Here is a 15,089-nt window from a genome sequence, read left to right as displayed (position 1 = left end):
TTAAATATTTTACAGACAGTAAATGAAATGATATTTCTAATACAAAAACTGTTTATTTTTCATAAAATAATAATAGTAAAGGGTACAATATAATATTTGCTGAGTGTTATTACGTGACTTTGATCTTTTGTACATGTTATAGGTATAAACCTGGCAGTCATTGACTTTTAATCATTATTTTACAATGGCATTGTAATGCATTGGTAGTTATTATTTCCTTTACCAAACAGTTTAAGCAAATATTAATCTTCTTCACTTATAATATTATTACCGTACAATAGTAAACGTACTTATGACTTGTCTACAGACTACACATTATACCAACTTTCTTTTACTCATACATGTCTCTCGCAGCCAATGAGATCGCCTGATTCAAATTTTAATGTTGTGGCTGAAACTGATTCAGCAATGGGTTTTGAGGGTGCTTAAGGGGGTCAAAAGGCAAGAACCCGGGTCACCTTGGTGAGAAGCGAGTGCGCAGTGGTTGGCGCACACTCTTCTCACCAAAGCGACCCAGGTTCGATTATTTTGGCGCATGTGAGTTTGGTTAGTGGTCACCAAGCCGGACAAATTTAGTGGGGTTTCTCTGGCCACTCCAGTTTACCCAACTGGACAAGACCATACTATCGAGCACAACATCATGCCAACGAGTGTTACTTAGTGTAAGTTATCATAACTTTGTTCACAATCATTGTAAACTATATAATGTTTAAACAAAAGGGCATGAACCACCCTGCCACAGAAGCAAAACTTTGAAGCAAAGCTTTAAAGAAACCCCTTTGAAGCAAACTGGAGTGTCAGAACAAATAAAAACTTAAGTATGTACACCCAAAGGGAACCCGTTAACTATTTATATCAATTGAAACATGGAGGTATATAACAGATCCGCATAAAATATCTTTGGTTGTGGAAACACGAAGTCAGCACTCCAAGGCTGCGGCTGGCATGCCAATTTTACTTTATTGTTTATCAGACTGAAAATAAACAATACATATTTTGAAAAAGCTGTGATGTACAGTTTTTTAATATATCGTAATAAATTTTGCTTCACTGCAGGAAATAAATAATGAAGAGTTATTAAACAATAATACCAGTGACTGGTCTTATTTTGGTGACTTGTTCAAAACTAAATTGAAATACCTAGACAGGTATGTTGAATCGCTTAGCAATCTATGCATAAAACTTAATGAAATAAATCTACATGCAGCTTTTAATCTTAACCATGCATAAATGATTAATCAATTAATCAAAATGGGAAAAAAAGATACTTAGAAACGGCCAAGTGTATGCACATTTTATTTTTTCTTCAAAGTCATAAAACCAATTATATCTCATTATATCGTTAATGTCACTTCAAGCCATGTGTGGTCAATTTCGTAAAAAGTTTCAAGTATATATAATATGTAGCTGATTAATAGCATAATATCCTTACAAATTATATTTAAACAAGACGGAAAAACCTCCATATCTTTCCATCTAGAGAAAGGGATAAATCAACACAATATATCTTAAAATATTTACTAAATGATACCATGTTAAATATCGTATTCAGCTCTGAATGGATCGTACCATGTCCTATGTTTTAGAAGTTTTTTCAGACTCAAGTGCTTGATAACAAAAAACGGCCGCGAATTAATGAACTAGCACATTCCGTTGACTCTCTTTGAAGAGTTTGTTTGAATCTTCTGCTCAGCCTTGCGTTCGTGTGCTTAGCAGTTGCAGCATACATCTCAGAGCGACAAAAAAATTTCAAGTGGGGGATTAAGAATGACACACACTATTCGACTTAATGTAAATTGGTTGTGTTTTTTGTTTTGTTGGCGATCACTTTGATGTAAATCTTTAAGGTGGTTCTTAATTCTCAAATATGTATATGAGACGTTCATTTGATCTGTGAGATAGTTATTTTGTCTTTTTTTATGTTCTTTACTGTTAATGAGCAAACACCAGTCAAGTATTTCAATTCAACATGTAAGCATTGAGTGCGTTACCGAACCTTTTGATCACTAATTAAAACAATAAACCTTGACATCTCTTTTTATTCTAAATAAAACATATAAAATTTAATGAGCCCTTAGACAAACTTAAAAATGACCCAAGGGTTTAATTTCTCACTCTTCCGAATAAAAGGCCAAACATTTTTTTTAACATTTTCATCTCGATGGCTAGAAGTCAAAAACCCAACACATTTTTAATTTTTTTATTTGAAAAAACAATCGTTTTGGTGAGAAAGGGTCCAATATTTAGTATATGGTGTGGGAATTAAACAAAGTTCTACATTTCACAGTTGTTCCATTTTAAAAAAAAAAAAAATGAAACTCGAAAACAATTCTCTTGCCTACTTCATTAACTTATATCACTATTCAAGCATAATATATATGTAACAAATAAACCAACTTTAACTCATCACCTTAAAAACTATCTTTAAATACATTTGTTGTTAATATTTAATATTTACCATGACAATGGCAGACAATGTCAGAGAACAAGTGCCAAGAGAAATGTCATAAGACCATTGAGTTAACTTTCAATGTATGAATTGATTACTCCTAAGGGCATACCTGGAGCATTCAAAATTGTATGGCTGCATAGAAAGTCTGCAAGTAGTTTCTAGGTGTCAGATTGTTTTCTCCACAGAATACATCTATAATTGAACCTTTTCAATGCTCACGTTTAGTGAAATTACAAAAAAACACCAGTAAAATGTTCCATGTATACACTTCACAGCAGCCTTTAGTTTTATTAAGGGAAACTTAAATTGATATGTACGCCAAGTGAGTGTATGCCTAATTATGCACCTTTTACCTTTCATCTCACCCAGCTCTCTGATCCCCCTATCTGTCTTCCACGCCAACCCTGCTCTCTGAAGTCCCCCATCTGTCTTCCACCCCAACCCTGCTCTCTGAAGTCTACAAATATGTCTTCCACACCAACCCTGCTCTCTGAAGTCCCCACATCTGTCTTCCACCCTGACCAGGCTCTCTGAAGTCCCCCACATCTGTCTTCCACACCAACCCTGTTCTCTGAAGTCCCCACATCTGTCTTCCAAGACAACCCTGCTCTCTGAAGCCATACCTGTCTTCCAAGCCAACCCTGCTCTCTGAAGCCCTACCTGTCTTCAACCCCAAGCCTGCTCTCTAAAATCACCCCACCTGTCTCCCACGCCAACCCTGCTCTCTAAAGTCCCGGCATCTGTCTTCAACACTAACCAGGCTCTCTGAAGTCCCCCAATCTGTCTTCCACCCCAAGCCTGCTCTCTGAAGTCCCCCAAATATGTCTTCCACACCAACCCTGCTCTTTGAAGTCTCCCCATCTGTCTTCCATGCGGACCCTGCTCTCTGAAGTATCCCTATATGTTTCCACCGCAAGCCTGCTCTCTGAAGTCTTCCCATCTGTCTTCCACACCAACCCTGCTCTCTGATGTCCCCCCATCTGTGTTCCACCTCAACCCTGCCCACTGAAATCCCCCCATCTGTCTTCCACACTAACCAGGCTCTCTGAAGTTCCCCCATCTGTCTTCCACACTAACCAGGCTCTCTAAAGTTCCCCCATCTGTTTTTCCATGCCAACCCTGCTCTGTGAAGTCCCGCCTATCTGTCTTCCACCCTGACCCGGCTCTCTGAAGTCCCCCACCTGTCTTCCAAGCCAACCCGGCTCTCTGAAGTAATCCCATCTGTCTTCCACCCCAACCAGGCTCTCTGAAGTCCCCCACCCCTGTCTTCCAAGCCAACCCTGCTCTCTGAAGTCCCCCATCTGTCTTCCACATCAACTCTGCTCTCTGAAGTTCCCACATCTGACTCCCGCCAACCCTGCTCTCTGAAGTCCCCCATCTGTCTTCCACACCAACCCTGCTCTTTGAAGTCCCCCAATCTGTCTCCTGCCAACCCTGCTCTCTGAAGTCCCCTATCTGTCTTAATCCAAGCCAACCCTGCTCTCTGAAGTCCCCCAATCTGTCTCCTGCCAACCTTGCTCTCTGAAGTCCCCCAATCTGTCTCCCGCCAACCCTGCTCTCTGAAGTCCCCCCATCCGTCTCCCACCAACCCTGCTCTCTGAAGTCCCTCCATCTGTCTTCCACCCCGACCCTGCCCTCTGAAATCCCCCCATCTGTCTTCCACACTAACCAGGCTTTCTGAAGTTCCCCTATCTGTCTTCCACTCTAACCAGGCTCTCTGAAGTTCCCTCATCTGTTTTTTTTTCACGCCAACCCTGCTCACTGAAGTCCCTCCCATCTGTCTTCCACCCTGACCAGGCTCTTTGAAATCCCCCACCTGTCTTCCAAGCCAACCCTGCTCTCTTAAGTCACCCCACCTTTCTTCCATGCCAACCCTGCTAACCTTTCTCTCTGAAGTTATCCAATCTGTCTTCCAAGCCAACCCTGCTCTCTGAAGTCACCAAGTCTTTTTGTCAAGCCAACTCTGCTCTCTGAAGTCCCTCATCTGTTTTCCAAGCCAACCCGACTCTCTAAAATCACCCCCTGTATCTGTCTTCCAATCCAGTATCTGTCTTCCAATCCAGGCCAGCTCTCTAAAGTACCCCCACACCCCTTCTGTTTTCCAAGCCAACCAGACTCTCTAAAATCACCCCCTGTATCTGTCTTCCAATCCAGTATCTGTCTTCCAATCCAGGCCAGCTCTCTAAAGTACCCTCACACCCCTTCTGTTTTCCAAGCCAACCCGACTCTCTAAAATCACCCCCTGTATCTGTCTTCCAATCCAGGCCAGCTCTCTAAAGTACCCTCACACCCCTTCTGTTTTCCAAGCCAACCCGACTCTCTAAAATCACCCCCTGTATCTGTCTTCCAATCCAGTATCTGTCTTCCAATCCAGGCCAGCTCTCTAAAGTACCCTCACACCCCTTCTGTTTTCCAAGCCAACCCGACTCTCTAAAATCACCCCCTGTATCTGTCTTCCAATCCAGTATCTGTCTTCCAATTCAGGCCAGCTCTCTAAAGTACCCTCACACCCCTTCTGTTTTCCAAGCCAATCTGGCTCTCTAAAGTCCTTTAACAGTATTCCTCGCCAATCCAGCTCACTGAGGCCCCATTCTTCCTTGCCTACTCGGCTCTCTGATTAGTGCCTCCCTCCCACCCCATCTGTTTTTCACCCAGACCTGGTGGGGCAATAGCACTTTTATCAAAAAGTTGTTATTTTTTTGAGTAACATAGAAAAGTAGATATGACTGTATCAAATTACGGAATGATTGTTTTGTAATTATAAACCAATGTCCCTTGAGTAACTTTATAGTAGAAAACTTGTGAAATTCAGTACACAGAATATCATGGTCATTAACCAAAAACAAATGACTTGTATCACATTTGTTTAAACTTGTGGCATGGTGTCTACTTCAATTATTTTTGATTTATCTACTAAAGAAGTGTTTGCAATATAAAAAGTAGTATGGAGTACTCTTTGCTCAAAAGAATTTTTGTCCAGTAAACTAGCTACTCATGCATGTAGCCTAAACTGTTGAAAACCATTAAGTTATTATCTTTATAATACTAGTTTATAACCAAGTTCTCATGAAATTGAGGCACAAACTCATGTTTTAAATTTGTACAATGAGTTCAAGTTTAAATAAAATAACAGGCAAATTTACAAGGTTGAAACGTGATCTGACATTATTTCCATGCATGATCCAATAGTCATGTTAGATTTTCTTATTGTTCTATATTCTGAATAGAATTGCCGTTTAGCTATTTTGGTGCTTTTTTTGTTATTTTAGAAAGCTTCAACGAAATAAATCTTTTCTTTTTTTTTACAAAAGAAGAAAGACCTGTACTTTAAAAATTGAAACATGATGTGGTATCTTTTATGTTACAAAAGAAACTTATGCACTTTTGTCTTTTTTAAATCTGCTCCTTGTAAATCGCAAGGCTGCAAATAAATTCCTCTTTAACACCTGTTCACAAAATATACGACCCTACTTCATTAAGTAAATGAAAATAATAATGAAATAAGGTCTCATTCAAAATTCATCCATAAATTATTTCATTTTTTATTACTTTTTTCACAAGTTCGTCACCTGAATGCATATAATTTACACATGAAAAATACCACTATTTTTGTAAGAACTCCTTAAGTCCTTTACAAATAAAGATTCATTAACAAACTGCCGTTACCAATTTCTTTTATCATAAATACTAGGGGTTCAGCCAGGTTTTAAAAAAAGTTGGTTGCTGCAGAAAATGAACAGGCCAAGGTGCTATATATATAAGGCCTTAAAAAATACTTTGGTTCGGGTAACACGACCCTACCTACAAAAAAGATGTCTGTTCGTCAAAAAAAATAAAATAATAATAATAATTTCCCTCTATGATAACAATAATGTTCTGACAGAAAGCCTTTTTTTTATTTTATTTAACAGCTACCTCCAGCCAGCCAATCATAGGCCTGCAAAAGTGTTTGATAAATCTAACACACAACTGTTTTTCTGTCGGATATTTCAACTGGTAAATCTCGTGCAAATCGTGCACCTACTTAAATGTTACAAGGACATTCTTAATACTACAGAAATGTTTGTTTCCTGTGCTTTCCTTACATTTTTCTCATACAAATGTATGGTATCGGACTGAGAAACAAGCAATACACTTTCTGTTGTCTAAGTCGGATAGATCACGAGTAGCCGTTTGATATGGAATTATATATAATTCCATATTAAACGGCTACTGGTGATCCATCCTATACATTTACAACCTACCCTACCTGTTTATTAAAAGGATGTAACCCTAACCAAACAACAATGGGGGGGGGGGGGGTAAAAGGGCACATTGTATCCGACTGTGAAATTATAAAAAAAAAAAAAAAATATATAAAATTGACAACAAGTGCCAAATGTCAGAAATGTTTATTGAAGAAGTTTTAAGGTTTCAGAATGGTGCAAGCTTTGTGTATTTATAAAGAAATTGAGGCGCAAGCTCATGTTTTAAATATTTAAACTTTAAATAAATAATAAGCTTTAAAAAAAAAAAAAAGGAAATATATATTTGATTATCTTGAACATTTCAATTCTAAAATGGGAGAAGGCTGCCCATGCTGGTCCCCATGAAGGCAGAGGAGTACAACCAAAAAAGGACAGTGTGAAGCACCCTTCAAAACAGCTTTAACTAAAACATTATCATTACCTAAAAATTCAGACCACATTGGAGACACATAAAGTGCAAATTTCTAAACCACTTAAGACTCTTCATAAGTCTAAGGGTTTTGTTGAATATAAATGCTCTTTCTCCAAATTGAATATATCTGAAAACATATCATAATTGCTATCTTTACATATTATCAAGCAGTGTAAAAAATAACAAGAACTATTATCTCCTTTTCAACAAATAAAATCAGGGTGTCACCATATGTCAGAGCTTAAAGCAAACAAAACGCCTGCATGACATGCAATAATTTAAATTATAGGCTATCAGGATGGTCGTGATGATCATGATGAACATGATGGCCGTGATGAACGTGATGATGATGATAATGATAATGATAATGACAATGACAACTACAACGATGATAAGTTTTTGATATTATATTAAACATTTATAACTCACCTGGATCAAGAGTCTTAATTATGTCAGAGCTTAAAGCAAACAAAACGCCTGCATGACATGCAATAATTTAAATTATAGGCTATCAGGATGGTCGTGATGATCATGATGAACATGATGATCATGATGAACGTGATGATGATGATAATGACAATGACAACAACAACGATGATAAGTTCTTGATATTATATTAAACATTTATAACTCACCTGGATCAAGACTCTTTATCCCTTTAAATTTCCGCCCACGCCCGGACTCACTATCCGAGTGCGATGTGTCCGATATTCTTCCATCCATGTCGGCCGATTCTGGAACAAGGTCAAGAAATCGAGATTTTCGCGAACCAGCACTGTTTACTGATTTCGTGCTATGCCTAGAAGATCCTGGTACAGTAACACTTACATGAGTTAAACCACTCTCAACACCTGTTCGTCTCGTTGGCTCAAAATCACGTGTTAAATTATTATTCAGGAAATTGATCTCAGTTTCCCGAATATCCCTTGAATTTGTCAGTGTTGATTGTTCTTCAAGCAAACTTCCTCCTATTCTTGGATCTGAATATCCATTGTTAAGTCGACCATTTTTGTCTCGAGTTTCACGCACCCTTACGTGATCTGAAAATTCAACATGCCGACTGTTTACACCGCGCGTTTTATGGGATTGACCATCATGGGTACCATACTTTTTCTCTTGGAGTTGGATTGGTGGTGCAGACTTTTTCTTAAGCGAGGCAAGACCATTGCTCCCTGCCTCTTTCGATGACGATGGTTTCTTCTTACGATCCACAGCTACGTCATTTTCTTCTACATACTTGTCCCCTGAAAAAAAACAAGAAAACAAATTGTCAGAATAATGTTACTAAGAAGGCTTGCATGTACAGACAAGCATGCTTACATGCCAGGGTGTCACTCTGAAATTATGACTACATTTTGGTGTTAAATGTTTTTTCCCCAAAAATTTTTGAAAGGGGGTCAGGCCCATTGTTCCTATATATATATATACATAAATGCAGACTAATAAGATTTTTTTGATTTTTTTAAAAAGCCTATCTACCCTTAGTAACCTTTTGAAAGGGATGTAACCCTAACCAAACTATTTGGGGGGGGGGGAATGTCTGTCTTCAAATGGATTAAATTTCCTTATTAATTTTATTAATTAAATTTAAATTAAGAAAAAAAAAAGTGAAATAGAATATGTTTCGGTATCACATTAACCATTACAGTTTACATAAATAAAATAAGCTTAATGCTAAAATTATCTTCTGTGCATGTTTTTATATTTTTATTTTTTTATATATTTGACAAACCCATTGAAAAACTCAAGATATTATCATCCTTAATGAATAAGTGGGTGGGGTAATCTACCATGCACCAATTTTCACTAGCTGTCAACGAGATTTTAAGTGAACAATGACCAATTCATTTGCACACAAACTGGATTTATTTTCATTTACATAACAAACATTGCCAATTTCAAATCACTGAATTTGCAAAATATCATAATCTTGTTAGCAGATTATAGTGATTGACGGCATCTCTACCGCTTTTGAATGCCTTCCTGAAAACGCTTTGTTACCTAATAAATGGACTTTGTCATCTAGTGTTACATTATAATTAATCAATGACTTTCTCAATGTTTCAAATAATGCCATTCAGTCCAACGAAAAATGGATTTTTTCTTAGGACATGAAAATGGAGAATATGGCAAATTATGACAACATGACTGACAACACACCAGACAACATAATATCCCTATGTCATCTGCCATGCTAGTTTATACTAATTTATTTTAGTTTTTTCCGTGCCAGTTTCCTATAAAAAAAAAAAACTGGACCCGTATTCACTTACCTCTCGGAGTCTTAGACTCAGACAAGTAAAAATTTGTTTTGTTGTAAAAATGCTATTACAGGAGCAAAGTTCTATGGTAAAAATGATACAAATAATCTACAATCTGGCACACAACTTTTGTCAAAATAAGTTATATACTATATACAGTCAAACAGGCATTGGCTCGAACTCGCTTGGCTTAAATTTCTCGTTTGCTCGAACTGGATATAAAGGACAGATTTCTACATACTTAAGGTAAGCATTCCTGCTTGGCTCAATTTTTTCGAGGCATGAGGTATTTTCGCAGTCCCTGGCAGTTCCGGCCAACGGGGTTTGACTGTATTTTGAAACATCGAAGAATTCAATTTTCCGAGCCCGAGTCTAAAACTCAGACCCAAGATATTATGGGCCCAGTAATCAGGTGATGTTTTTGAGGCCATGGGAAATTCATTTTATATAGACCTGTATAATAGTCCCAGCACTGAAAAGCCACCCTTTTTCTCCATAAATTTCGAGAACCTGTTACCCAGATAAAGAAACCAGCACTGGTGTCATTAGGCAAAGAGAACTTTCCTCTCTGTTGAGGATATAACCCACAACCTTTTGCTTTACTGGCGGATACTTATGCCCCTCTCATCTTGTTAATCTCCGGTAGCCAGGTGCAGAGCCAGAACCCTTTTGGGTGGACAGCAAAAGTGTCCTAGCCAGGTGCAGAGCCGGAACCCTATTTGGGAGGACAACAAAAGTGTCCTAGCCAGGTGCAGAGCTGGAACCCTGGAACCCTATTTGGGTGGACAGCAAAAGTGTCCTGGCCAGGTGCAGAGCTGGAACCCTATTTGGGAGGACAACAAAAGTGTCCTAGCCAGGTGCAGAGCCGGAACCCTATTTGGGAGGACAGCAATAGTGTCCTAGCCAGGTGCAGAGCTGGAACCCTATTTGGGAGGAGAGCAAAAGTTCCTTAGCCAGGTGCAGAGCTGGAACCCTATTTGGGAGGACAGCAAAAGTTCCTTAGCCAGGTGCAGACCTGGAACCCTGGAACCCTATTTGGGAGGACAACAAAAGTGTCCTAGCCAGGTGCAGAGCTGGAACCCTATTTGGGAGGACAACAAAAGTGTCCTAGCCAGGTGCAGAGCTGGAACCCTATTTAGGTGGACAGCAAAAGTTCCTTAGCCAGGTGCAGAGCTGGAACCCTGGAACCCTATTTGGGAGGACAACAAAAGTGTCCTAGCCAGGTGCAGAGCTGGAACCCTATTTGGGAGGACAACAAAAGTGTCCTAGCCAGGTGCAGAGCTGGAACCCTATTTGGGAGGACAACAAAAGTGTCCTTGCCAGGTGCAGAGCTGGAACCCTATTTGGGAGGACAACAAAAGTGCCCTAGCCAGGTGCAGAGCCGGAACCCTATTTGGGAGGACAGCAATAGTGTCCTAGCCAGGTGCAGAGCTGGAACCCTATTTGGGAGGAGAGCAAAAGTTCCTTAGCCAGGTGCAGAGCTGGAACCCTATTTGGGAGGACAGCAAAAGTTCCTTAGCCAGGTGCAGACCTGGAACCCTATTTAGGTGGACAGCAAAAGTTCCTTAGCCAGGTGCAGAGCTGGAACCCTGGAACCCTATTTGGGAGGACAACAAAAGTGTCCTAGCCAGGTGCAGAGCTGGAACCCTATTTGGGAGGACAACAAAAGTGTCCTTGCCAGGTGCAGAGCTGGAACCCTATTTGGGAGGACAACAAAAGTGCCCTAGCCAGGTGCAGAGCCGGAACCCTATTTGGGAGGACAGCAATAGTGTCCTAGCCAGGTGCAGAGCTGGAAACCTGGAACCCTATTTGGGAGGACAACAAAAGTGTCCTAGCCAGGTGCAGAGCTGGAAACCTGGAACCCTATTTGGGAGGACAGCAAAAGTTCCTTAGCCAGGTGCAGAGCTGGAACCCTGGAACCCTATTTGGGAGGACAACAAAAGTGTCCTAGCCAGGTGTAGAGCTTGAACCCTATTTGGGAGGACAACAAAAGTGTCCTTGCCAGGTGCAGAGCTGGAACCCTATTTAGGTATACAGCAAAAGTTCCTTAGCCAGGTGCAGAGCTGGAACCCTATTTGGGAGGACAACAAAAGTGTCCTAGCCAGGTGCAGAGCTGGAACCCTATTTGGGAGGACAGCAAAAGTTCCCTAGCCAGGTGCAGAGCTGGAACCCCATTTAGGAGGACAACAAAAGTGTCCTAGCCAGGGGCAGAGCTGGAACCCCATTTAGGAGGACAACAAAAGTGTCCTAGCCAGGTGCAGAGCTGGAACCCTATTTGGGAGGACAGCAAAAGTTCCCTAGCCAGGTGCAGAGCTGGAACCCTATTTGGGAGGACAGCAAAAATGTCCTTCTTACTATGGTTTAAGCCTGCTTTAAAAAATGGCTTGGTGCTGCAGTAGATGGTCAGGGTGCTTTTAAAATAAGTGTGAAAAGGACGCATTGTAACTAATGCCAGGGCTAAGAACTTTATATATTTTATATGAATGTGAATAAAAATGTAATACCAATTGTGTTTAATTGAAGTCATATTAGGTTTTAACTGCAAAATATGTCCAGTTTGTATGTATTTCTAATCATCAGATTTAATCAAAACAAAAAAAATATTTGACAGTCTAAAAAGTATTCAATTCCACAAACCCATCAAAATTCAAATTTATGCCATAATTTCTCTTAGACTATTGCTAGATGAAAAATAATCAATTTTTTTTTTTTAATCAAACCAATCTGCAGGTAATTTCAACCAGTTCATTTAAGTTCTTATGTGATAAGATTATTATCTTGTTATTTTTTTTCAATTAATATGAGAATTTACCTTTCATCGGTAAAGAAAATATTATGCAAGCAGATGAATGATTTTGCATTTCAGAATTTGATTATGCAAAACTAACAAATCTTATTTAATTGTGAAGTTCACATTATATGAACAAAATAAACATAGATTTACCTACCTAATCGTAGGTTGCTAGGAGAGGGATGTTGACAGTGTTACACATACAGTGTAAGGGGGCGTAAAGCAGTTATATAGAGTAGTGATTTAACCCTTGTATTTTGACTTAATAGCAGAGAAGTTACCCTGTATTTTGACTTAATAGCAGAGGAGTAACCCTGTATTTTGACTTAATAGCAGAGAAGTTACCCTGTATTTTGACTTAATAGCAGAGGAGTAACCCTGTATTTTGACTTAATAGCAGAGAAGTTACCCTGTATTTTGACTTAATAGCAGAGGAGTAACCCTGTATTTTGACTTAATAGCAGAGAAGTTACCCTGTATTTTGACTTAATAGCAGAGGAGTAACCCTGTATTTTGACTTAATAGCAATGAAGTTACCCTGTATTTTGACTTAATAGCAGAGGAGTAACCCTGTATTTTGACTTAAAAGCAGAGAAGTTACCCTGTATTTTGACTTAATAGCAGAGGAGAAACCCTGTATTTTGACTTAATAGCAGAGAAGTAACCTTGTATTTTGACTTAATAGCAGAGGAGTAACCCTGTATTTTGACTAAATAGCAGAGAAGTTACCCTGTATTTTGACTTAATAGCAGAGGAGTAACCCTGTATTTTGACTAAATAGCAGAGAAGTTACCCTGTATTTTGACTTAATAGCAGAGGAGTAACCCTGTATTTTGACTTAATAGCAGAGAAGTTACCCTGTATTTTGACTTAATAGCAGAGGAGTAACCCTGTATTTTGACTTAATAGCAGAGGAGAAACCCTGTATTTTGACTTAATAGCAGAGAAGTAACCTTGTATTTTGACTTAATAGCAGTGGAGTAACCCTGTATTTTGACTTAATAGCAGTGGAGTGACCCTGTATTTTGATTTAATAGCAGTGGAGTAACCCTTGTATTTTGACTTAATAGCAGTGGAGTAACCCTGTAATTTGACTTAATAGCAGTGGAGTAACCCTGTATTTTGACTTAATAGCAGTGGAGTAACCCTGTAATTTGACTTAATAGCAGTGGAGTAACCCTGTATTTTGACTGAATAGCAGTAGAGTTACCCTGTATTTTGACTTAATAGCAGTGGAGTAACCCTGTAATTTGACTTAATAGCAGTGGAGTAACCCTGTATTTTGACTTAATAGCAGTGGAGTAACACTGTATTTGGACTTAATAGCAGTAGAGTTACCCTGTATTTTGACTTAATAGCAGTGGAGTAACCCTGTATTTTGACTTAATAGCAGAGAAGTAACCTTGTATTTTGACTTAATAGCAGTGGAGTAACCCTGTATTTTGACTTAATAGCAGTGGAGTGACCCTGTATTTTGATTTAATAGCAGTGGAGTAACCCTTGTATTTTGACTTAATAGCAGTGGAGTAACCCTGTAATTTGACTTAATAGCAGTGGAGTAACCCTGTATTTTGACTTAATAGCAGTGGAGTAACCCTGTAATTTGACTTAATAGCAGTGGAGTAACCCTGTATTTTGACTGAATAGCAGTAGAGTTACCCTGTATTTTGACTTAATAGCAGTGGAGTAACCCTGTAATTTGACTTAATAGCAGTGGAGTAACCCTGTATTTTGACTTAATAGCAGTGGAGTAACACTGTATTTGGACTTAATAGCAGTAGAGTTACCCTGTATTTTGACTTAATAGCAGTGGAGTAACCCTGTATTTTAACCTAATAACAGTGGAGAAACCCTGTATTTTGACTTAAAAGCAGTGGAGTAACCCTGTATTTTAACCTAATAGCAGTGGAGTAACCCTGTATTTTGACTTAAAAGCAGTGGAGTAACCTTGTATTTTGACTTAATAGCAGTGGAGTAACCCTTGTATTTTGACTTAATAGCAGTGGAGTGACCCTGTATTTTGACTTATTAGCAGTGGAGTGACCCTGTATTTTGACTTAATAGCAGTGAAGTAACCCTGTATTTTGACTTAATAGCAGTGGAGTGACCCTGTATTTTGACTTAATAGCAGTGGAGTAACCCTTGTGTTTTGACTTAATAGCAGTGGAGTAAATCTGTATTTTGACTTAATAGCAGTGGAGTAACCCTGTAATTTGACTTAATAGCAGTGGAGTAACCCTGTATTTTGACTTAATAGCAGTGCTGTAACCCTGTGGTTTGACTGAATAGCAGTAGAGTTACCCTGTATTTTGACTTAATAGTAGCAGAGCAACCCTGTATTTTGACTTAATAGCAGTGGAGTAACACTGTATTTGGACTTAATAGCACTGGAGTAACCCTCGTATTTTGACTTAATAGTAGTAGAGTAACCCTGTATTTTGACTTAATAGCAGTGGAATTACCCTGTAATTTGACTTAATAGCAGTGGAGTAACCCTTGTATTTTTACTTAATAGCAGTGGAGTAACCCTATATTTTGACCTTATAGCAGTGGCGTGACCCTGTCTTTTGACTTAATAGCAGTGGAGTAACCCTGTGTTTTGACTTAATAGCAGTAGAGTAACCCTGTATTTTGACTTAACCCATTTCATTCGGGATACACCTTTTGGTGTAGTTACCCTTTACATGCGGGATACACCAAAAGGTGTAGTTTTTGACGTACTGAACTTTCACTTTATTTACTTTCGTTTTGGCTGTATTGTTTCCGGTTTATACGTTTTCCGGAATGACCGGATGTTATGCGCAGATAGATGCGCAGAAAATTTTAATGAAATAATTTTAAAACTCAAAAATCGAGTTAAATTTAAGCTTTTTATTGCGATTTTGATGCAAATTTTTGTTGAAATGGATAGGACTTTCGACCACAG

At 38.9% G+C, this 15,089-nt stretch overlaps 1 protein-coding gene across 3 annotated transcripts in view; it reads right to left on the bottom strand.

The window, feature by feature from the left end:
• The window catches only part of LOC128223836 (centrosome-associated protein 350-like), a 108,560-nt gene that overhangs the window by 59,205 nt on the left and 34,266 nt on the right, over nt 1-15,089 (bottom strand). For all 3 annotated transcript variants that reach the window (XM_052933254.1, XM_052933256.1, XM_052933255.1), the window contains exon 6: nt 7,747-8,355. In XM_052933254.1, coding sequence (XP_052789214.1) covers nt 7,747-8,355 — 609 coding nt within the window. The remainder of the gene's footprint in view (nt 1-7,746; nt 8,356-15,089) is intronic.

The sequence above is a fragment of the Mya arenaria genome, chromosome 17 (genome assembly GCF_026914265.1).
Source record: "Mya arenaria isolate MELC-2E11 chromosome 17, ASM2691426v1".
NCBI lineage: Eukaryota > Metazoa > Mollusca > Bivalvia > Myida > Myidae > Mya > Mya arenaria.
Note: the sequence above shows the minus strand (reverse complement) of the source record. Positions and strands in the feature narration are given on the sequence as shown.